At 36.6% G+C, this 26,175-nt stretch overlaps 1 protein-coding gene across 2 annotated transcripts in view; it reads left to right on the top strand.

Annotated features, from left to right (window-relative positions):
- The window catches only part of FYB1 (FYN binding protein 1), a 101,068-nt gene that overhangs the window by 48,714 nt on the left and 26,179 nt on the right, over positions 1-26,175 (top strand). For both annotated transcript variants that reach the window (XM_082652154.1, XM_082652153.1), the window contains exons 2-8: positions 306-462; positions 18,695-18,741; positions 20,659-20,678; positions 21,120-21,154; positions 22,150-22,270; positions 24,545-24,704; positions 25,207-25,351. In XM_082652154.1, the coding sequence (XP_082508280.1) occupies positions 306-462; positions 18,695-18,741; positions 20,659-20,678; positions 21,120-21,154; positions 22,150-22,270; positions 24,545-24,704; positions 25,207-25,351 (685 nt within the window). The remainder of the gene's footprint in view (positions 1-305; positions 463-18,694; positions 18,742-20,658; positions 20,679-21,119; positions 21,155-22,149; positions 22,271-24,544; positions 24,705-25,206; positions 25,352-26,175) is intronic.

Here is a 26,175-nt window from a genome sequence, read left to right as displayed (position 1 = left end):
GGCAAGAGGGTTGAGGAGGATTCAGAGAATCATGATGCTATAGAGATTTTATAAGCATTTAAGAATAAAAATATGTAGATGTTTTAATTGTATAAATATAAAAGCTGGTATGCAGAAAGAAAATAAAAAAGCGATGTTGCATGATACTGAGAGTATTAAACTCTTTAAAGCATTAATTAGAATAATTAGAATGCATTTCTTACATATTTATGTTTAAAATCCTCATTTCTACATACTTGGAATAGCCAGTTCTTATAGTTTGAAGATTTGTCTTAATTCACAGTATTTTTTGCTTTGCTTCTTAGGTACCAGCAAGGTCTCAACGTCCTACTCAACAACTTCCCTACCACCACCTCCACCATCCCATCCAGCCTGCCAGCCACCATTGCCAGCATCTCACCCAACACAATCGGCAGTCCCAAGTCTACCTCCCAGAAACATTAAACCTCCCTTCGATCTCAAGTAAGCAAAAGGTTATCTTGCCATTTCTTTGTCAGTCTCTTGCCATGGATTTTCAAACTATGTTTGGCTGAATGCTGTGGGTTCCATGGTAAGCTAATGGATCCACAAAGATGAGCAGTTGGCAGGGGGAAAAGATGGCTGAGCAAGCTGCTCTCACACCACCATACCTTTGAGCAACTCTTATTTCTCTGTTTTTTCAGTGGTTTTCCCCTTAAGAGTTCATCTGAAGAAATTTTCCAGTGCCTTTTTAGAAGTTCTGAAGCATTCTTCAGGTCAGCACCACCACCATCACCATTAGCATCACCACAACCACCATTAACATCATCACCACCATTAGCATCACCAACACCACAGCCATCACCACCATCACCATTATCATCATCACCACCACCATCATTATCATCACCACCAGCACCATCACTGCCATCATCACCACTATCACAACCACCATCACCACCATTATCATCACCACCACCACCACCATATTTTACTCACTGCCTATGATGTGCTAGGCACGTTACATGTATAATCCTTATAACTTTATTGAGTGGATAGTGTTATCATCCTGTCACAGATGAGTAAATGGAACTTTACAGAGGCTAAGTAACTTCTCCAAATGTGAGTCAATGTCAATCTGAGTCCAAAGAAAATGTGAGCTTTTAACCACTCTGCTAAATAACCTCCTTTAAGTAAAAAATGGAGGTTTTCTCTGAATAGTCAGATTTTTGACTGTGTATTAAAAAACTAGGAAACTTATTCAAGCCCACTCTCACTTTTCTTAGATGGTAGTTTTAGAAATGTCAAAACTGTATGGGTTGTATGCACGGGCTCTTTATCCGTGATTTACCAGAATACCTGGTTGAGGAAACAGCAAGCAGAAGATTGGGATAGATGAAATGTTTTAAAAAGAAATAGCCAGACGATGGCAAGCATAGATTCCTTTGGCCAGTCAGAGTAGATCTTCCGTTTCCTCTTCTAGAAAATTGTTTTGCATGATTCTCCTTTACCGCAAGTAAGTAATATGCCAAAGTATTTAGCTACGTTTGTTTTTCCTTCGCTTCAATCCCCTATCAGATTGATATTCATTACATTTAAAGTACTTAATATCCTTAATCCTTCTGATAGAATCTATTAATATCAAAATTCGATTGACAGCTTTCCTTTAATGCTGATGGTTACAATTTAGAGCAGGGGTTGAAAACATGTTTGTCATGGGTAGCCACCACTACGTTTCACTTTATTAGGCTTTGGGTGGGGGGGTGTGGTTAAAGGCATAACTTCAACTAACTAGGAGGTGTTAGAGCAGCTTAGTGGCTACAATCCTCTGTATAAGCTGCACTGTGCATTTATGTTAACTACATGCCCTTCCAGGCATTTGAGTTTATGAATCCTAATTTATGATAACCAGCTACCAAATAAGAGTGTAAGCCATCTGCCTACTAAAATATGTGTCAAATAAATATTAGTTTAATTAAAATAACTAATAGGTGTTCTTATATACACTGGATTTCTGTGTAAATTACTTTCCTTTCACATGTATTAAACCCTGTGTCTTTTTCCTAATTTTGTTCCTACTCTGATGAATTTAACCCATTAGATTTCGACCTTAGTACTTTTGAATTTTATTATATGACTCTATCCCTGCTCCTGGCTTCAGTTAGTCTTCTGGATCCTGTTTAATTCTAGTGAGAAATTTCAGTAAATAGCTTGAGCATGAATTCCTGATAATTTCTAAGGCATAAAGACTGGTAACTCTTTGATTGAAGAAATCATGGAGAGGAGGAGGGTTTGGCATTATTCCTGCTGTTTGGGAGTCCCCAAGACCACCCATGTGTTTGATGAGCCACTAAAAGGACACACGGGACTCAGCTCATAGTGGTACTCATGGCTAAGATTTATCCCAGTCACACTCTCCTTCTAAACCTGGCAGTGGACAGAGTAGGACTGCTCTTTTCTCCAGGTACAAAAATGCAATACAAGTGTAATGTTGCTTCTCAGGAAAGCCTTTTAGAGGCAGCTTTTACTGAAAGCTGGCACCTAGGCACCTTCTGCCTAGCAACTACCAAAATACCAGACTTCTGGAAGGAAAGCAGGTGTTCACCGTAAGTCATGTTGTTTATACAATCTAGGCACAGCAAAGCATTCTTATGATTAGGCTATCAGTGCAGGAAATGCTTTTGGAGCTGAGTTCCCAGTTACAAACTAACAGCCCATCTTGATAAAAGATTCTTTTAAAAATAACAACTTCAGGCCTGCTATGATAACTCTTTTCTGTAAACCTACACCCTAGAATCCACTGTGATAAGGTGGAGAATAAAAAGTTATAAAAAGAAGAAAGGATTTCAAAAAGAGACCAGTAGCCTGGACTACAGCATCATACCAATGCTGGTCAATTTCCCAACTTTGTAGGAAATTCGTGCAAAGTTGAAAAGAGCCCGCCAACCAGCCAGGTTCAAATTTTCACTTGTAATAGTGTTTTCATCAGAAATCAGCAAAATCCACCAATTGCAATAAACTTAACCTCATCCCTATTTCCATCTTATTAAGGACTCCTAATAAGAAAGTTTGATTCATCTAAGAGTTACTCTTACTCTCAGAAAAAAGATGGAGAGAAACAAGAATCTTAGATGTTACATTGTCTAGATAAGCTAGAACTGGCACATCTGAAAGTTAAATGTCAGATGAAGAGAACAGAGAAAATGAAAGCCAAGGGACATCTATAAGACAATTTTTTTTTAAGTAAAAATGTGGTGTATGGTGTAAGGCTTTCAAGCTCCCATCAGAGAGCTCAAGTAAAATCCAAAATGAAGAAATATATGGGTTGGAAACTTTCCCCCAAGGAGGGGAAGCTAGAAAAGACACAAAGAGGAAATGAAAGTAACATTGGTCTTGATATTCAGTCTCACAAATTTATATTTCATGTGAGAGGGAAATTTATGGAATGATTTTTAAGTAAAATTGTGAGTGATGTATGTTCTATGCTTTTTCTTCTCACCACCACCCTTCCAATAATAATTTTTTGAGCCACTACTTTGTGCCTTTGCAATAGAAATTCACAAAATATCAGTGAACAAAATAAAGATTCCTGCCCACATAAAACAGGGGGCAAGAGACACAAGGGGAAAAAAAATAATAAACAAGTAAAGGATAGAGCATGTTAGGAAATATCAAGTGCTATAGGAGAAAGTAGAGCAGATTAGTGGTGTAGTGTGAGGGTTGGAGACAACGTGTTGCAACTTTAAAGAGACAGGTGAGGGTCACTCCCCTTATAGGAAGTTATACTGGAGCAAAGACTCAAGGAAGTGAAGGAGTTAGTCACGCTAATATCTGGAGGAAGACCATTCCAGGCAGAGAGGACAGACAGAACAGAGCACTAGAATGTCCAGGGACTCAGAAGGAGGTAGCTGGGGCTGAAGTAGATGAACAAGGGAAGGAGTAGGAGGGAAAGATTCAGCTCATGCAGGTCCCTGCGGGTCATGATAGAGATTACAGCTCTTATCCTAAGTGAAATGGGAAATCCTGAAGAGCTAGAGCAGAGCAGCGAAGTTCTCACTTATGTTTTGTAAATATCACCTTAACAGCTGTCTGAAAAGGGACAGTTGGCAAAAATTGAAGAAGGGAAACCAGTTAGGCAGATAGGGCAGAAGTGCAGGCAAGGTGCAGAGGTGGCTCTAACCAGGAGGGTGCAGGGCAAGTGGTACGAGGTCCAGATTCTGGATGTATTTTGAAGGTAGAGACTACAGAATTTGGATTTGGGGTATGAAATAAAAAGAGGATCCAATGTGGCTCCAAGGTCTGAGCCTGAGTAACTCCAAGGCTGATGTGTCCGTCAACCGAAATGGGATTGGCTGAAGGTGAGCAAGTTTGGGCCTGGGGAAGATCAGGAGAGCCCAGCTTTGTTAAGCTTGTGGCGTCTCTTAAACATGCAAGCGCAGATGTTGAGGAGGCAATTAGGTATAAGAAGTGAAGAGTTTGGGAGAGAGTTCTCGGTTAAAAATATATATTTGAGAGTCATGGGTGTATATTCCACACTTAAAGTCCTGACACTGTTAAGATCACTAAGGAAGTGAATTCCTAGAACCAAGAATTAGAACAACGAAGAACTAGTGCTCAGGTGAGGGACTGGCTTCCCAAAGGCATAAATGACTGATAAGGTTCACAGTTCTCCCCAGGGTGTAGAGTCTGTATTGCTTATGGCAAGAAAAGGAATTGGGATCAAAGAAAGAATTTCAGGAGATCTCCCGGCCTTTATCACCTGCCTACTTTCCAGAAGTCACTTGTAATTATATCTTTCAGGTCAGTATGCTTTAAGAATGTGAAGAATTGGAGGCAGGTGAGAATTACGAATAATAAACATCTTCAAAAAGACAGTAGTTAAGGCCAAAGTTATGCTGTATTTTAAATTGTATTGTTTCCCCACCTAGTGGTCAGAAATCAGCTAGTTCCATTTTATATTTTACTCAGACATCTGAAGAGGAACTGAAATGGGTCAAAGGAGCTCGTTTATCAGTTTTAGTGTTCAAATCAATATCTTTAGGGTAACACATCTCTTGGTACCATTTTAAAAAATTAATTATAATTTTAACAGTATAACTCATTCATATGAACACAGAACCAGTGGTTGAATATTGTGGTATACAAAGCAAATTACATGGTTACTAATAGTAATGAAACAGGAAAAGTGAAGTAATAAGAAGTAATAAATAATGGAAATGACTAAGGTTGGAAAAGGAAATGTTAAGCAGTTCTTACCCTGAGGTCATTCTTAGTCAGTGTAAGACTTTTCTTTTTCTGGCTCTAAAATTAGAGGAAAAGTAAGAATTTACCATTATAAACTTTTTATTAGTTAGAAAAGCTTAACACTTACGACAAAATTCAAAACCCATTTATGATAAAAACCCTCCAGAGAGTAGGCATAGAGGGAACTTTCCTCAACATAATAAAGGCCGTATATGACAAACCCACAGCCAACATTGTCCTCAATGGTGAAAAACTGAAACCATTTCCACTAAGATCAGGAACAAGACAAGGTTGCCCACTCTCACCACTATTATTCAACATAGATTTGGAAGTTTTAGCCACAGCAATCAGAGAAGAAAAAGAAATAAAAGGAATACAAATTGGAAAAGAAGAAGTAAAACTGTCAGTCTTTGCAGATGACATGATACTATACATAGAGAATCCTAAAGATGCCAGAAACCTACTAGAGCTAATCAATGAATTTTGTAAAGTAGCAGGATACAAAAGTAATGCACAGAAATCTCTGGCATTCCTATACACTAATGATGAAAAATCTGAAAGTGAAATTAAGAAAACACTCCCATTTACCATTGCAACAAAAAGAATATAATATCTAGGAATAAACCTACCTAAGGAGACAAAATATCTGTATGTAGAAAATTATAAGACACTGATGAAAGAAATTAAAGATGATACAAATAGATGGAGAGATATACCATGTTCTTGGATTAGAAGAATCAATATTGTGAAAATGACTTTACTACCCAAAGCAATCTACAGATTCAATGCAATCCCTATCAAACTACCACTGGCATTTGTCACAAAACTAGAACAAAAAATTTCACAATTTGTATGGAAACACAAAAGACCCCGAATAGCCAAAGCAATTTTGAGAAAGGAAAATGGAGCTAGAGGAATCAGGCTCCCTGACTTCAGACTATACTACAAAGCTACAGTAATCAAGACAGTACAATACTGGCACAAAAACAAATATAGATCAATGGAACAGGATAGAAAGCCCATAGATAAACCCACGCACAATGGTCACCTTATCTTTGATAAAGGAAGCAAGAATATACAATTGACAAAAGAAAGCCTCTTCAATAAGTGGTGCTGGGAAAACTGGACAGCTACATGTAAAAGAATGAAATTAGAACACTCCCTAACACCATACACAAAAATAAACTCAAAATGGATTTGAGACCTAAATGTAAGACCGGACACTCTTTGACATAATAGGAAGAACACTCTTTGACATAAATCACAGCAAGATCTTTTTTGATCCACCTCCTAGAGTAATGGAAATAAAAACAAAAATAAACAAATGGGGCATAATGAAACTTAAAAGCTTTTTCACAGCAAAGGAAACCATAAACAAGATGAAAAGACAACCCTCAGAATGGGAGAAAATATTTGCAAACGAGTCAACAGATGAAGGACTAATCTCCAAAATATATAAACAGCACATGCAGCTCAATATTAAAGAAACAAACAGCCCAATCCAAAAATGGGCAGAAGACCTAAGTAGACATTTCTCCAAAGAAGACATACAGATGGCCAAGAAGCACATGAAAAGCTGCTCAACATCACTAATTATTAGAGAAATGCAAATCAAAACTACAATGAGGTATCACCTCACACCAGTTAGAATGGGCATCATCAGAAAATCTACAAACAACAAATGCTGGAGAGGATGTGGAGAAAAGGGAACCCTCTTGCACTGTTGGTGGGAGTGTAAATTGATACAGCCATTATGGAAAACAGTGTGGAGGTTCCTTAAATAACGAAAAATAGAATTACCACATGATACAGCAATCCCACTACTGGGCATATACCCTGAGAAAACCATAATTCAAAAAGAGTCATGTACCACAATGTTCATTGCAGCTCTATTTACAATAGCCAGGACATGGAAGCAACCTAAGTGTCCATCGACAGATGAATGGATAAAGAAGATGTGGCACATATATACAATGGAATATTACTCAGCCATAAAAAGAAACGAAATTGAGTTATTTGTCGTGAGGTGGATGGACCTAGAGTCTGTCATACAGAATGAAGTAAGTCAGAAAGAGAAAGACAAATACCATATGCTAATACATATATATGGAATCTTAAAAAAAAAATGGTCATGAAGAACCTAGGGGCAAGATGGGAACAAAGACACAGACCTACTAGAGAATGGATTTGAGGACACAGGGAAGGGGAAGGGTAAACTGGCACAATGTGAGAGAGTGGCATGGACATATGTACACTACCAAGCGTAAAATAGATTGCTAGTGGGAAGCAGCCGCATAGCACAGGGAGATCAGCTCAGCACTTTGTGACTACCTAGAGGGGTGGGATAGGGAGGGTGGGAGGGAGGGAGACACAAGAGGGAGGAGATATGGGGACATGTATATGTATAACTGATTCACTTTGTTATAAAGCAGAAACTAACACAACATTGTAAAGCAATTATACTCCAATAAAGATGTTAAAAAAAAATAAAGTAACACTTTCTTCAACACTTTTTGAACATTAAAAAAAAAGAAATGCTTAACACTTTCTGGAATTTTGAGACTTGCCATATCAGTCATGCACTCCCAGACAGTCTTACCTAAGTCCATTCACTTTAAGAAGTCATAGTTTTATAATTTCTCATGCGTTAAATACAGGAAGTCATGTTCCGGAGAAAAATTTATGGGATTTCGTTTTCAGTAAGGTCAGGTATAGAACAAAGTTTTATATGTCACTTAGATTTCCTCCTTCTTCTTTAAAAATCAAACTGAGAATTAAGAGCTAAAGTCACGGAATAAAGGTCATGAATAGCGAATAAAGTATAAAGGTCAACAGTTCCCATCTTTAAAAGTCAGGAAATAGAGCTCTAATAGCTTTCTAAACATGACAGTCATAACATTAAATTAATTTTGCTTTTCCTGTTTAATTCTGTATGCTTTGTTTATACTAAAACAAAGAGCTATGGTGAAAGGCCTTCTTGAATAGATGTCCTTATTGTAACAACTGATAAGCTTCCTTTTCTTCTTTACCCGCTCCCTCTGTTTACTTTTCTAGGACTTGGGTTGTGGCTAGTGTGGTTGTTTGTCTCTTTATCTCTCTGTGTGGCTTTTCTCAATGCCTGGAACACTTTTTTGAGCAGTTGGTGACAGTTTGTTCTGGGTCTATCCTTGACACTCACCTATTTCTTCCCCTCATCTTTCTTCCTTTTATTCTTCACTGTTATTCCTATTCTTAACACAATTTCATATTTAGTGACTATATTAATGTTCTATATATGGTGAATTCAGACCTATATAAAACTAAAATTTATATGCTATAATGTTGGTTCCATGAATATATGTATGCATACAAACATTATCTACAAGTAATAAATGGTTTACATTAAAGTGCAGGTGTATATGTATGAGTGTGCTATGCAGATCCCCTTAATTTTGCAAATATTTGTAATTCATCCAAGTGTTTCAGGAAATAAACTGCAAGTCCAGTAGTCTTTTTTACTTATATTCTTCTTCAAAAATGATAATAAACAATTCACCTTAGTAATAAGCGTTCGTTTCTTAGTATTACTAAGACATCGTTAATTTGGCCAAAAAAAATCAAAGTCCTATACATAACAGGAATTATTCTAATAGCTTCCTAAAAATGACAGTCATAATAATAAATTAACTAACAGTGATAATCTCTTTATTCCAAGGGCTTATGGTTTTGTAGTAGGAATAGAGACCTGCAAGTAATTGCTCTATAATTATAGCAATCCAGATTAATATCTGTAGTGAGCAATGTATGACATATGGAAGCAGCAACTGTGTGAGCTTGGGGGAGTTGGGATAACTTCACAGAGGAGGGAGTGTTTAAGAAGAGGCTTAAAGATTTAAAGATTAAGGAGGGCCACAGCAGGGGATGATGAGAAGGGAGAATTATTCCAAAGAAGGCAAACAGCAGGGGCTAAGCATGAAGAAACAAGAAAGCAGTGTTCAGAGAATAAGTGAATTCAGTATTAATATGTGAAAAGAAGACAATGTAAGAAGAGGAAATATGGAAAATAAAACTGTAACAGAGCAGGAGAGATCTTAAGAACTATATACCATGAAAAGAACTATAGATTTTATTCTGTAGAATGTCAGTGTATTTTGATGTCTAAGGTATTTATATCTTGTGCTTTTAATTAATATTTACTTCACTAAAGTTAATAATGCAAAGGCCTAATTTATTTTAAATACTTAAACTCACATAATATAACTTGCTATGCAATTTATACACCTAGCAATTTTTATTTAAATAAGAATAATTATTTTCAGGGGGATCTCTGATTAATGATTAGAAAACTCAGACTAACTTCTTTCAGATCAATAGTTATGTTTATAATAAATTTAAGTAATTAAACTCCCTTACATGTTTCCCATTATGTGTATAAATTTACATATTGAATTTTGTTTTTAAGCATTTCCGATACCTACCTGACTGAACAAATTTCATAACTCTACTCAGCAAAACCTCCCAAGAACTTAAACAACTCTTGTAAATCTATTAAACCATATCCATTTCTCTTATCTACTCCAACTGCATTTGCAATTGGATTTTTCTTATACTTCTTTTTTAAACTTTTAAATTTTATTTTATTTATTTTTTTATACAACAGGTTCTTATTAGTCATCAATTTTATACACATCAGTGTATACATATCAATCCCAATCGCCCAATTCATCACACCACCATCCCCACCACCCCACAGCTATCCCCCCTTGGTGTCCATATGTTTGTTCTCTGCATCTGTGTCTCAACTTCTGCCCTGCAAACCGATTCATCTGTACCATTGTTCTCGGGCCACATACATACGTTAATATATGATATTTGTTTTTCTCTTTCTGACTTACTACACTCTGTATCCATGTCTCAACAAAAGACCCAATTTCGTTCCTTTTTATGGCTGAGTAATATTCCATTGTATATATGTACCACATCTTCTTAATCTATTCGTCTGTCACTGGGCATTTAGGTTGCTTTCATGACCTGGCTATTGTAAATAGTGCTGCAATGAACACTGGGGTGCATGTGTCTTTTTGAATTATGATTTACTCTGGGTATATGCCCAGTAGTGGGATTGCTGTATCATATGGTAATTCTATTTTTCATTATTTAAGGAACATCCATACTGTTTTCCATAGTGACTGTATCAATTTACATTCCCACCAACAGTGCAAGAGGGTTCCCTTTTCTCCACACCCTCTCCAGCATTTGTTGTTTGTAGATTTTCTGATGATGTCCCCATTCTAACTCGTGTGAGGTGATACCTCATTGTAGTTTTGATTTGCATTTCTCTAATATTAGTGATGCTGAGCAGCTTTTCATGTGCTTCTTGGCCATCTGTATGTCTTCTTTGGAGAAATGTCTATTTAGGTCTTCTGCCCATTTTTGGATTGGGCTGTTTGTTTCTTTAATATTGAGCTGCATGTGCTGTTTATATATTTTGGAGATTAATCCTTTATCCGTTGACTCGTTTGCAAATATTTTCTCCCATTCTGAGGGTTGTCTTTTCATCTTGTTTATGTTTTCCTTTGCTGTGCAAAAGCTTTTAAGTTTCATTACATCCCATTTGTTTGTTTTTGTTTTTATTTCCATTACTCTAGGAGGTGGATCAAAAAAGATCTTGCGGGCTTCCCTAGTGGCGCGGTGGTTGAGAGTCCACCTGTCGATGCAGGGGACATGGGTTCGTGCCCCGGTCTGGGAAGATCCCACATGCCGTGGAGCGGCTGGGTCCGTGGGCCATGGCCGCTGAGCCTACACGTCCGGAGACTGTGCTCCGCAACAGGAGAGGCCACAGCAGTGAGAGCCCTGCGTACCACCAAAAAAAAAAAGATCTTGCTGTGATTTATGTCAAAGAGTGTTCTTCCTATGTTTTCCTCTAAGAGTTTTATAGTGTCCAGTCTTATATTTAGGTCTCAAATCCATTTTGAGTTTATTTTTGTGTATGGTGTTAGGGAGTGTTCTAATTTCATTCTTTTACATATAGCTGTCCAGTTTTCCCAGCACCATTTATTGAAGAGGCTTTCTTTTGTCCATTGTATATCCCTGCCTCCTTTGTCATAGATTAATTGACCATAGGTGTGTGGGTTTATCTCTGGGTTTTCTATCTTGTTACATTGATCTATGTTTCTGTTTTTGTGCCAGTACCATATTTTCTTGATTACTGTAGCTTTGTAGTAGAGTCTGAGGCCAGGGAGTCTGATTTCTCCAGCTCCGTTTTTTTCCCTCCAGACTGCTTTCGCTATACGGTGTCTTTTGTGTCTCTGTACAAATTTTAAGATGATTTGTTCTAGTTCCGTAAAAAATGCCATTGGTAATTTAATAGGGATTGCATTGAAGCTGTAGATTGCTTTGGGTACTATAGTCAATTTCACAATGTTGATTCTTCCAATCCAAGAACATGGTATATCCCTCCATCTGTTGGTACCATCTTTAATTTCTTTCATCAGTGTCTTATAGTTTTCTGCATACGGGTCTTTTGTCTCCCTCTGTAGGTTTATTCCTAGGTATTTTATTCTTTTTGTTGCAATGGTAAATGGGAATTTTTCCTTAATTTCTCTTTCAGATTTTTCATCATTAGTGTATAGGAATGCAAGAGATTTCTGTGCATTAATTTTGTTTCTTGCAACTTTACCAAATTCATTGATTAGCTCTAGTAGTTTTCTGGTGGCATTTTTAGCATTCTCTATGTATAGTATCATGTCATCTGCAAACAGTGATGGTTTTACTTCTTCTTTTCCAATTTGTATTCCTTTTATTTCTTTTTCTTCTCTGATTGCCATGGCTAGGACTTCCAAAACTATGTTGAATAATAGCCGTGAGAGCAGACATCCTTGTCATGTTCCTGATCTTAGAGGAAACGCTTTCAATTTTTCACCATTGAGAATGATGTTTGCTGTGGGTTTGCCATATATGGCCTTTATTATGTTGAGGTAGGTTCCCTCTGTGCCCACTTTCTGGAGAGTTTTTATCATAAATCAGTGTTGAATTTTGTCAAAAGCTTTTTCTGCATCTATTGAGATGATCATATTGTTTTTATTCTTCAGTTTACTAATATGGTGTATTACATTGATTGATTTGTGCATACTGAAGAATCCTTACATCCCTGGGATAAATCCCACTTGATCATGGTGTATGATCCTTTTAATGTATGGTTGCATTCTGTTTGCAGTATTTTGTTGAGTATTTTTGCATCTATATTCATCAGTGATATTGGTCTGTAATTTTCTTTTTTTGTAGTATCTTTGTCTGGTTTTGGTATCAGGGTGATGGTGGCCGCATAGAATCAGTTTGGGAGTGTTCCTTCCTCTGCAATTTTTTGGAAGAGTTTGAGAAGGCTGGGTGTTAGCTCTTCTCTAAATTTTGATAGAATTCACCTGTGAAGCCATCTGGTCCTGGACTTTTGTCGGAAAATTTTAATCAGAGTTTCAATTTCATTTCCTGTGATTGATCTGTTCATATTTTCTGTTTCTTCCTGGTTCAGTCTTGGAAGGTTATACCTTTCTAAGAATTTGTCCATTTCTTCCAGGTTTTCCATTTTATTGGCATAGAGTTGCTGGTAGTAGTCTCTTAGGATGCTTTGTATTTCTGTGGTGTCTGTTGTAACTTCTCCTTTTTCATTTCTAATTTTATTGATCTGAGTCCTCTCCCTCTTTTTCTTGATGAGTCTGGCTAATGGTTTATCAATTTTGTTTATCTTCTCAAAGAACCAGCTTTTAGTTTTATTGATCTTTGCTATTGTTTTCTTTGTTTCTATTTCATTTATTTCTGCTCTTGTCTTTATGATTTCTTTCATTCTGCTAACTTTGGGTTTTGTTTGTTCTTCTTTCTCTAGTTCCTTTAGGTGTAAGGTTAGATTGTTTATTTGAGATTTTTCTTGTTTCTTGAAGTAGGCTTGTATAGCTATAAACTTCCCTCTTAGAACTGCTTTTGCTGCATCCCATAGGTTTTGGATAGTCGTGTTTTCATTGTCATTTGTCTCTAGGTATTTTTTTGATTTCCTCTTTGATTTCTTCAGTGATCTCTTGGTTATTTAGTAACGTATTGTTTAGCCTCCATGTGTTTGTGTTTTTTACATTTTGTCCCCTGTAATTCATTTGTAATCTCATAGCATTGTGGTCAGAAAAGATGCTTGTTATGATTTCAATTTTCTTAAATTTACCAAGGCTTGATCTCTGACCTACGACGTTATCTATCCTGGGGAATGTTCCATGCACACTTAAGAAGAAAGTGTAGTCTGCTGTTTTTGGATACAATGTCCTATAAATATCAATGAAATTTATCTGGTCTATTGCATCATTTAAAGCTTCTGTTTCCTTATTTATTTTCATTTAGGATGATCTGTCCATTGGTGTAAGTGAGGTGTTAAAGTCCCTCACTATTATTGTTTTACTCTTGATTTCCTCTTTATAGCTGTTAGCAGTTCCTTATGTATTCAGGTGCTCCTATGTTGGGTGCATATATATTTATATTTGTTATATCTTCTTCTTGGATTGATCCCTTTATCATTATTTAGTGTCCTTCCTTGTCTCTTGTAACTTTCTTTACTTTAAAGTCTATTTTATCCGATATGAGTATAGCTACTCCAGCTTTCTTTTGATTTCCATTTGCATGGAATACCTTTTTCCATCCCCTCACTTTCAGTCTGTATGTGTCCCTAGGTCTGAAGTGGGTCTTTTGTAGACAGCATATATATGGGTCTTGTTTTTGTATCCATTCAGCAAGCCTGTGTCTTTTGGTTGGAGCATTTAAACCATTCGTGTTTAAGGTAATTATAGAAATGTATGTTACTATGACCATTTTCTTAATGTTTTGGGTTTGTTTTTGTAGATCCTTTTCTTCTCTTGTGTTTCCCAGTTAGAGAAGTTCCTTTAGCATTTGTTGTAGAGCTAGTTTGGTGGTGCTGAATTCTCTTAGCTTTTGCTTGTCTGTAAAGCTTTTGATTTTTCCCTCGAATCTGAATGAGATCCTTGCCAGTTAGAGTAATCTTGGTTGTAGGTTCTTCCCTTTCATCACTTTAAGTATATCATGCCACTCCCTTCTGGCTTGTAGAGTTTCTGCTGAGAAATCAGCTGTTAACTTTATGGGAGTTCCTTTGTATGTTATTTGTCATTTTTCCCTTGCTGCTTTTAATAATTTTTCTTTGTCTTTAATTTTTGCCAATTTGATTACTATGTGTCTCGGCATGTTTCTCCTTGTGTTTATTCTGTATGGGACTCACTGCGCTTCCTGGACTTGGGTGGCTATTTCCTTTCCCATGTTAGGGAAGTTTTCGACTATAATCTCTTCAGATATATTCTCTGGTCCTTTCTCTCTCTCTTCTCCTTCTGCGACCCCTATAATGCAAATGTTGTTGCATTTAATGTTGTCCCAGAGGTCTCTTAGGCTGTCTTCATTTCTTTTAATTCTTTTTTCTGTTCTGCAGAAGTAAATTCCACAATTCTGTTTTCCAGGTCATTTATTCATTCTTCTGCCTCAGTTATTCTCCTATTGATTCCTCCTTGTGTAGTTTTCATTTCAGTTATTGTATTGTTCATCTCTGTTTGTTTGTTCTTTATTTCTTCTAGGTCTTTGTTCAACTTTTCTTGCATCTTCTCAATCTTTGCCTCTTTTCTTTTTTTGCGGTCCTGGATCATCTTTAGTATCATTATTCTGAATTTTTTTCTGGAAGGTTGCCTATCTCCACTTCATTTACTTGTTTTCCTGGGGTTTTATCTTGTTCATTCATCTGGTATATAGCCCTCTGCCTTTTCATCTTGTCTGTCTTTCTGTGAATGTGGTTTTTGTTCCACTGGCTGCAGGTTTGTAGTTCTTCTTTCTTCTTCCTCCTTCTGTTGGAATTCCTCCTCCCATTGCTGGACCCCCAAGTTGGGAAGCCTGACGTGGGGCTCAGAACCTTCACTCCAGTGGGTGGACTTCTGTGATATAAGTGTTCTCCAGTGTGTGTCACCCACCCAGCAGTTATGGGATTTGATTTGACTGTGATTGCGCCCCTCCTACCATCTCATTGTGGCTTCTCCTTTTTCTTTGGATGTGGGATGTCTTTGTTGGTGAGTTCCAGTGTCTTCCTATCGATGATTGTCCAGCAGCTAGTTGTGATTCTGGTGTTCTCACAAGAGGGTGTGAGAGCATGTCCTTCTACTCTGCCATCTTGGTTCCTAGTCCTCTTCTTATACTTTTTAAGAAACATTTATTTTAAAAAATTTAAGTGTATAAAAGGCAAGGAGAATAGCATAGTATGCACCCATGCACCCTTCCCCAACTTCAACAGTTTTTAACTCACTACCAATCTTGTTTCATCTATACCCCCTCACTTCTCTCTTCTCATATTACTTTGAAACTAATACCAAGCATCATGTAATAATAACCATAAATATTTCAGTAGGTTTCCCTAAAAATAGACTCTATGTATTAATTTAAGACATAAAGTCTTCAAATTTCCGGTTTTCTCTTAAATTGTATGTGGGTTTTCTTGTTTGTTTGAATAAGAATCCAAGCAAAGTCTATGGCTTATATGTTTTGTAATTCTCTTTCAATCTCTAGGTTCACCCTCTATTTCTTTCTTTTTAATTGTTGCAATTTATTTGTTGAGCAAATCAAGTTGTTCGTGGGCGTTATAGTTGCCCACAGTCTAGATTGCACTGATCGCTTCCTCACAGTACAGCTTGTGTGTTCCCCATTCCTCTGGAAATTGGTAGTTGGATACAGATGGGTGCTTGATCAAATTTAGTTCTATTTTCTAAATGTACTTCTTTCTTTATTTAGGTAAGACTCCTTCCTTGGTGATGATATATTCTTTTATTAGGAGCTCATAATTTTGGCTGACTCTGTTTTATGAGGCCAGCAGCCATTGACATTAACACTTAGAGTCCTTAGTTTTCAACTAAAATATTAAGTCTAACTGACAATTTTTTAAGTGATGTGACACAGATTTTCAACTGAATATCTAATGTAGTAAATCTCTTAAATACTACAAATACTTAAAATATTGAACATACATATATTGTCCCAATGATTAGAAACAGATTTTTGTACCATGGGCTTGAATTACTTCATCATTTCTGTATTTAATTCTGAATCATCCAAGATCTAAAAAAGGCTTACTATGAAAGACAAGTGTCATGTCATGATCAATTTCACTGGGCCTTTACACTTACCTAGGTAGTAAGCTATGCATATGTGTTAAATTTTAAATGTTTGATTTTTTTAAAAAGTGAGTTTATTAGATAGCAGTTTATGACCACATATGTTTATCATCTCAGGTGGAAACTGAGACGTGTATATCCATGGCAATTCTTCCTGGGCTACAAGAGTACCCACTAGCCCTTTTTTATGGTCTCAATGATAGCAAGGCACTTCCTGCTCACATTCTTCAAATGGTGTCAATTTCATGTTAGAAAGATCACTTTGGCAGCAGCATGTAGAAGGGACTTTAAGGGTAGGAAAGATGAAGAGCAATTCTCATCACTAGAAGACTGTCCAGAAGGCTACTTCATGGGTCCACACTAGCGATGATAGAATCCTGTTCTTGTGTCTAGCAGGATAGAGGAGAGACAGAAGGGGAAGTGCATTATAGGAGACACTAAATACTCAGAACTTGCAGAACTTACAGAACTTGATTAATTCGACGTGGGACTGTAGAAGAGTGAGAAATAAAGGATGACTTAAGGCTTAAGTGGTTAAGGGAATTGTGGTGCGATTGACCAAGGTAAGAAACTTAGTAGGAAAAACAGGTTTAGTGTCAGTGAGACATACAAATAAAGATAGATAGGAAGATGAATAGATAGATAGATAGATGAATGGATGGATGGATAGATAGTTAGATAGATAGATAGATGAGTCTGAAACTCAGAAGTGAGGTCTGGGCTAGAGATTTCAACATGTAGTCACCAACATTAAGATAATATGTGAAACTATGGAGTTATATGAGACCATCTAGAGGGAAATGTAGAGTGAAAATAAAAATGAGGAAGCCAAGACTGGAACACAAAAGAACACCATCACTTAAAAGGGGAAGTCAGAGCAAATTAACCCACAAAGGAAATTGTGGGGTAGTGACCAGAAGGACAAGAAGTGAGTGGGAGAGATTTCTCATGGAAACAAAGGAGACTCCAGGAAGGCAAAATAGCCAATACTGTGATAAGAGCCACAAAGCAATCAAGTAGGTGCTGGCTGAGAAGTGTTTAATGGATTTGGTAATCAAATCGTTTAAGAATAGTTTCAGTGAAGGATTAGCAAGGGAAACCAGATTGTAGTCAATGAAGAAATGAGGAGGAGGAGAGCAAGTAAAGTCGGTGAGTATGGACAGCTTTTTCTACTTTGGGAAAAGGATGATGGCCTTATGGTAATGTGGAGGATTTAGAAAGGTGAAGAGAAGTGTTTGTCCTTCATGAATGAGAGTAACTTGGGCTGAGGGAGAAAACAGTAGTGAGATATTTAGGAATGGGTAGTGAAAGAAGAAGAACAATAATAGTAATATAAATAATATGATGACACACAGAAGATAGCGAATAAAAGGAGTAAAATAATTGATCATTCAGATAGGATTCAGAACACAGATGGAAGGAACTTCGGTAGGGACAGGTAAGGATGGGCATAACTGTAGATAGCTTGGGAGTTAAAGGAATGTATTTTAAGAGAGTTCACCCCCAATAAGTGCTATTTTATCAGTGGAAATAAGACACAAGATCATCTGATGAAAAGAGAAAGGAGAGGAATAGGAGATCTGAGGGAAGTAATGAACGTTTTGAATAGCAATTGGGAAGGATGATGCAAGAGAGGGTTGACTAGAAAAAAAGTGTAATGAGATTATAGAATAGTGTTGGGGGTATAGCTGAGATTGAATGTCAATTATTGGTAATATCCTAAATCAGTAAAATGGCAATTTTCCCCAGTTATGCAAATCAACCCAAGAATAGAAATAGAAAATATAGATGGTTCCATAAATCATTAGGGATTCGTGAAGCCCAGGTATTGATAGCTGTTATGAGCAGTTGGAGTGAAGTGGTTTGGAATGAAGCACCTTGGAGGTCAAGCCACAAGTGATGGAAGCAAAACCAGATGGAAAACATCTGGAAAAGGGTGATGAGTCAGGATTGGAACTAATGATCTTTGGAATCTGTACCGTACAGCCAATCATATACCTTCAGAACCCAGAATTGACTTATTGACATACTATCCTTTTAACAGAAAAATATTTCTGCTCTGAAACTAAACTACTGATTAATTGTAGATACTCACTTTGAATGGGCAGTGCTGTGCTCAAGCTCCCCGATTCTCCATTTTTTGCAGCAGTAGTGGCATCAATACCAGGCTAAAGCCTATTCTACTGACTTCTGAAGTTTTAAATCAGAGCAGATATGAAAGAGAAGAGTTATTTTTAAATGATCCTTTTATTCTTTTTTCTTTTTCATTGTAAGGGGAGCATCTACTTGTTCCATTTTCACTTTTTCTTCTCTCTTGTTTTCAGAAACCCTGTAAATGAAGAAAATCAAGATAGTGTCATGCACTCTGATGGTAAGAGGCGAAAGATGTTTTATTTATTTTTTCCCTCCGATACGGAAGTTTGAGTTAATTATTCTCATAGGATCATTAATGGGTCATTATCGTCATTGGTCCATGCAAGACCCGTCTCTTATTTTACTTATTTATTTCCTTTTATCTCCATGACCCACTCCCTTTCCTTCCTCCCCTTTACCAGAGACAAATATTCTACTGTACTTAGTGTGTGTCTTTTGTACATATTCTTTGCATGCTGTTGTATGTGTATATGTACATATTTCAATTTACATAAACTGTATATTATAGCTCACTCTGGCCTTTTTTTTTATATTCAGCATAATGTGTTTTGGGGGGCTCCTCCATGTTATATATGTATATTTAATTTCTTTCTGTTAACTACTGCACAGCACTCCATGGTATGCATCCTATGCATTCACATTTCACCTTCAACTCGCTGGTACCACAAATAATAGTTCAATGCACCTTCTTGTCCATATCTCCATGTGGACCTCTGAGAGCCTTCCTTTATGTATATCCAGCAGTAGAGTGGCTGCTTGTAAGCAATGGCATACTCATTCCAACTGAGTAGGATTAGAGTGCTCTCCAGAAGAGCTGCATCTCTGTGTACTCCCATCACAGGGCATGAAGATTCCAAGATGCCTGCCTTTCGCCAGTGCATAGTACCATGTAGCTTTCCAGTTGTTTCCAGTCTCACATGCATAAAATAATGACTTGTTTCATTTTCATATCTCTGCTTGCTGCTGAGTTCGAATACTTGATTTGTTTAATAGCCTTTGTGGTTTTCTCTTCTGTACGTTGCCAGTTCCTATTCCTTGACCATTTTTTTCTTGGGGTTGGTATCCTTTTCTGGATAATTTGCAGGAGTTCCTTTGTATTCCAGATATTAATCCTATGTCAGTTGTAGACACTGCAAATATCTTCTCTCATTCTGTCCATTGTCTATTAACTTAGTCCATGCTGTCCTTCACTGAACATAAATATATTTTGATATAATCAAATTCATTAATATTTACTTTGTAATTTATACTTTTTAAGTTTTATTTAAGAAGTCCTATCCCTAGGAAATACAAATATTATCTTCTATGAACTTTATCCTTTATAGTTAGGTCTTTGATCTCTTTGCAGTCCACTTTTGAGGCGTTAGTAGAAATCTAGATTTGTTGTCTCATGTACAAAGCCGGTTTTCCCATTACCATACTCTGAAATCCACCCTTTTCTCATTAATTTATAATGCCACATTTACTGTATTAACTCTATTGATGTGTTTGTGTCTTTGCATATATAGGTGTGTTTGTGTGTGCATAATGTGTTCTTCTATTTGTGTGTGTGTAAATTTGTGTACCTGTCTCTGAGCTCTCTGCTCTATTCCACTGGTCTATTCATTTGTATATCAGTTCCACACTGTTTTTATTATTATTGTTTTAGATGATGTCTTTGTACCTGGTAATTTATTGATATTACCAAACCCTTGAGCAGTAAAATATCTTTTTAAAAAATCTTATTAACTTGATTTGTTTGACACATGAAAGCAAATCCTTGGGAACAAGTAAGTCGAAAAGTGTGAACTAGTTGTGATTTTCTGGTAAAATCTTTGTTCCATACTGCAAGCCCACAAAACCAAATGTGCATGCTTTTCATAAAGAGAATAAAGAGTGTCTTCATTAATTTTTGGCTTTTGCATTATTTTATGAAAGTCAGTGAAATGATTTTATAATTAAATTACAAGATTCAAAAAAGCCATAGTAAGAATCTAAACTGCATATTCTATTTTGTACTTCTATACCTTTGGTAAATTATAAGTTCTGTTACATGATGAACTGTTTTGAATATTATATTACATCTAATAATCCTGTATTAAAGCACTTCTTAATTACACTACATTAAATTGTATTCTTTTTTTAAACACTTTAGGAACTGGAAATCTGGATGAGGTCAGTTTTTTTTTTCCTTCTCATATTATATTGCTGTAACTAGAATATGTAACAATTATTGTGATTCATCTTCTATTGATATAAACCAACAAATGAAAATCCTTATGAGTAATGGTGATTTTTTTCCATTTATAATCTTATTTCATCTAAAATGCTTGAGACATTAAACACCCATTATTACACTGACTCATAGTAATTTTGTAATGCTAAACATAGACTGAAGTCTGGCTACACATCTGAATTACATAGCAAGATATAAAATGAAATCTTTCTGTGCTTCCTTTTCCAGTCTGTCTCTAAAAAGGAAACAAAAATATTTTAAATAAGCCAAATTGACACACAAATGTATGCTTGTTTTACTGATTATTTGAGCAATGTAATATGTGTATGTTCCCTTATTAAATAATTACAGTTAATCATTATTAATGTTTTTCTTGACAGGAACAAGAGAGTGAAGGAGAAACATATGAAGACATGTATGAGTTACAGTTTTTTACCATGATATTTTCCTTCTAAGATGAATATAATGATTTGTATGAGGGAGAGTGGAGGGATATTCAACACTGGGAGGGAAAAGCTGTATTGTTCAAATGACGGGCATATAATGATAACCTTTATTTCAATACAAAGGACTAAAGATTCTTTTCTTGTCTAAGGATTTTACAGAGGATTCTATTAAAATGTCATCCCCGGAGAGGTCAGAGGCCTGCAGCCCACTAGATAGCCCACAGGCAGGGAATCACAGGGGCCGGGAATCTGATTTCTTGCTCTCGGTGTGTCCTTGGGCACATGAATTCGTGTATACGTTACAATGTCCTCACCTAGACAGCGCTTCACCTCACAACCTTGCTATGAGAGACGATTTAACACAGCACCAGATGCCAAAGTTTTAGCCTGCTAAACAGAAAGGTGTTAGAAAGGGTTCCATAATGGGTTTCTGGGTAGCCCAAGACTAAGAAATTTCTTGGAAAATGAGTAGAAGTAGAATGAATATGTTATTTTATCTTTTGTTGATTCAAATATGTTAATTTTCCCTACCCAGTTCTTATTCAACTAATTCTGACTAAAGTTTCTGAATTAAGGTTTGTACATGTGTGTACCAGTGCATGTGTGTACGTGAACTTGTACTAGTGAGTGCGTGAGAGAGAGAGAGAGAGAGAGAGAGAGAGAGAGAGATTAATTCTATTCATGCCAACAGGCCGCAAGAACCGTTATAAACAGTGTTTTCCACTTGCCTGCACGAGCTGTAAGGGCAGCAGAACCTTAGGAAGGCATCCTCATTTGAATGCCTCCTGCTGGTTCTAAGAACAGTCTCATACACCCAGGAATTTTGACAAGCCTTGGCTTTATACCTTCACCTATACTTCTTCACATACTATCTTCTGTTCTGGGTAGAAACCTCTCTGGATAGGGAGCCCTGACACATCAATGCCCGTGGATGCTAAAACAAACTTACAATTTTAATCCACAGAGAAACAGCCAAAGAAAGAGAGAAGAAAAGGGAAAAGGAGGAAAGGAAGAGATTAGAGCTGGAGAAAAAGGAACAGAAAGAGAGAGAAAAGAAAGAACAGGAAATAAAGAAGAAATTTAAAGTAAGAGCCTGCTTGCCGAAGGGTGAAAAAGAGTAACCTCTTTTTATAACTTTCACACAAAAGGGGCACAATTCTTGAAACCTTACATGGTCAGAGAATTACTTAATCATTGTTTTCTAAAGAGTAACTACCTTCACAATAGTAATATTTTTGTCCAATAATCTCCTTTACCCCTGCACTAAAAACTAATGCAATAAAGTCCAAATAAAATATGGTGGGAGCTCAGGAAATTTTATGTCGATTGAGTGAAAGAGTACTTGATTTCTCAGACCCATCTTGACCCCCCTTGTTATGCATTTCATTTTATCCTACTCATAATATGAGCTCAGGACCACACACATACACATCCCTGTGGCATGTATTATAATGGTACGAGGGACAGAAGTGTCTCTGGATTAACCAGACCTGTCGTAATAAAGCTCCGTGAGCTACCTGATTGCTGCTGTCTAGACCTGACTTTTGCCTTTATTTTAAGCTGACCTACATTCTGACTTGATACCTGCTGTTTCTCCTCCCTCTTCATCCACCTGGATTTCTGACCTCTGTCTTCTCTGATCTCTGATTTCTAATTGTGTGATTTCTATTGCTACCACCACTACCACTATACTTGCGGACTATACTCTTTTGGCCAGTACATCTTTGATGACATGGCCCATCTGGGGTGGGTCTAGTATGTCAGCTATAGAGTGATTATCTAGCTACAAAACTATTCTTCACTATAAAAAGGATTCATATCAAGTTTCCTTTAAATATTTAATTCCTCCTGAACATTTACAATATGGTTTGAATTATAAAAATGTGGTTTATATATAATTTCCCAGTATATTGATTATAGTAAAACAAAGATTCAACAGCAGGGCAAAGGGAAAATGTAAAGCTTAGAGTCAGTTGGACAGATGTGGATTCCAAGTCCAACTGCACATGCAAATTATGTGATCATGGGCATATTACTAAACTTCTCTGAATCTCAGATCCTTATTTTTAAAGTGAGTCAATGATACCTCTCCTGAAAGATTTTTATGGAATTAAATAAAATAATGCACGGAAGGCACTGTATCTATTATAGGATCTCATTCAGTTTTGCTTACTACATTAAGCAAAATTAAGATTACAGTATGAATACTAAAACATTTTACTCATACAGAATATATGGCTACCAATGTTTATAGTTTTCAAGTGGAAAACATGAAAAACTAATTTCTTAAATGAAAATCTTTATAACATACTTTTTATGAAGAGATTGTTTGTAGTTTTTAAGGAATGGTGTGAAGCTTTCCCTTGTGGGGTTTTTTTTGAGAAATCAATTTTGCATTGTTTCACTCATTCATTTGAATAACATTTGTTAGTAAGAAAAAAATAGGATATGGAAGATATACCACCAAATATGAACTCAAAAGTTTGTCAAGACTAGGACTTCACACGCTATATTCCTTCCACAAAATGTTAATAGATGTTCCAATTAAATAAATAAATGTGAGAACTGTTACATAGCTTCACATTTCATTAATTCCAAGACAAAATATTTCACATTTTAAAATTCTGATATTAAGATGCGTTTTAACATCGTTGGCATATCAAAATTTAACTTAAGCTATTTTCTTTCTTTCTTGGTGGTACATAATTAATGATATGTCTCACAATTCATCACATCACAAGTTCAATAAAATAAAGTAGATCTTCTTCAAAACTCACAATGCATATTTGCATATCAAAAGGTCTGAGAAATTCTGTTGAAAAGACCAATTTAGGATTAGGAAATGTTTAGGATTCACGGCCTCTAAACTAGATTATTCCCCTGCTGTCAAGAAAACACTGTACTATTCAGGATATTAATTTAAAAACCTCTCATAATATTTGTTTGTCATTTTTATTATTCACAAAGCTATTTCTCTGTCTACCAAGCAAACCACCAGCATACCCCATAAAAACACATAGCACCCAGCATGTCATACATGTCGGTTATCAGTGGCTTTCTCTGCAAATCTTCCACAGAGTTCCCGAGGTCAACAGATCACTGCCACTCTCTCCTAGCCCCCGAGCATGTGCTTACCTGTTCTTTGCTGGTTCTGTCTGACCTCTGCAATTTTCCCCTAACCCCTCCTCTAAGAACATTCACCAGGAATGACATTCACCCTCAACTTCTAGTTCAAACTTGTAAATGTTGGTAATAGGCAGGTTGGCAAGTGGTGGACATATTGTCTTTCAAAACCGCGTTCCTTAAAGATGTTCTGAATAGTAAAGAAGCCGGTCGTGATTTTTTTTTCCTCTTTGCAGCTAACAGGCCCTATTCAAGTCATCCACCAAGCAAAAGCTTGCTGTGATGTCAAAGGAGGAAAGAATGAGCTGAGCTTCAAGCAAGGAGAGCAAATTGAGATAATCCGAATCACAGACAACCCTGAAGGAAAATGGCTGGGCAAAACAGCCAGGGGGTCATGTGAGTGCACATTTTCCTACGACTTCGAAGTGTTTTCTATTTGAGCCAATATGTATGTGAAAATTCTTCCAAAGCTACTCATAAGCATTAAGTTGGGAGCACGTTACAGGGTGGACAAAGATAGGAAGATTTTAAATGACAGGTATAGCTCCATCTTCACCTCATCTGTGTAATCTTTTTAGTGGGGAAAAATGTAAATATTTATAGTGTCTCAGGGAGGAGCAAAGAGCATTAGGTTCTTCACTGAGGTTAAAAGGCAAAAATGATTCATACGAATCACTTTGGAATCTTGAAAATAGACTCTAGGCTTACCCCAAACCACAACAGCATAAGACTTTGACAAAATACAGTGAAACATGTGTCAACAAATCTATAAATCAGAATTGCAAGCAAAGAAATAAAGGGAAAATTTAAAGAGTAAGTGTGCAATTAATATTTTATCCACAACTTTATGATATTTAAACTACAGTTACCTGAACATAAATTGTTCCCCTTTTGGTAGATGGCTATATTAAAACAACGGCTGTAGAGATTGACTATGATTCCTTGAAACGGAAAAAAAATTCGCTTGGTGCTCTTTCATCAAGACCTTTTGAAGATGACCAGGAAGTATATGATGATGTTGCAGAGCAGGAAGATGTTAACAGGTATGTGTAAATACAAATTGTAAAGCAAATCAAATCATCTCTTTGTCAGATATTGTGGATTTTAAGATGCTGGAATTTTACTTTCCCTATTTCCTACTGCCCTCTATCACTAAACTGAATTACCATTTACAATCACTTCAGTATGGATGAAAAGTCATTTGAAACTCTGTAGTCTTTTATTTCACTCTTTGGTTGTATGTATCAAATACTACTTGAAATACAATGGGCCATTTGCCAGATATTGCCAAACGTGTTGTCAATCCAAAATGCTGTTTTACAGTATTTATTCTGATTTGATCTTAAGGATATGCCTAAAGTAAGTATGACTTTGTAAAACTGAAGGATGAGATGTAGAAGTTAGCTCTGAAAAATATAAAGTGTTTTTCTCTGAAATCTGAGTCTAAATATATTCATCGTTCTTATTTAAAAACATAACAGACAAAAATGCTTTTTTAAGCAACTCTACTTTGCTCTTTAAGAGTTAAAATGTGAAATCCCCTATGATCCCTGGCAATCAACTAAGGGTCCAACTTTCCATTCATTCCACTAGAATGGCATGACCTTCCCTGCAAGAATTATGGGAACATCTTTCTGGGGTAGAGGAGTCCAGAGGGGAGGATGGCGATCTTCTCCCACGTACCTTTCCTTCCCTTCTCTCTTTTCTCCGTCTCCAGCTCCCTTTATCCTTGCCTCCTCTTCTGTCTCTTTTTCCTAGCTCTGATCTTCCTTGTCCTTTCTTCTCCTTCCTTTTCCATTCCCCTTTTCTTTTCATTCCTTCTTGCCTCCAATATCTCCTGGTAAAGCCATAATCCCTTCAAGTTGAA

This window comes from Grampus griseus, assembly GCF_964374135.1.
Source record: "Grampus griseus genome assembly, chromosome: 3".
Classification (NCBI taxonomy): domain Eukaryota; kingdom Metazoa; phylum Chordata; class Mammalia; order Artiodactyla; family Delphinidae; genus Grampus; species Grampus griseus.
This window is presented reverse-complemented; position numbering and strand designations above follow the sequence as displayed.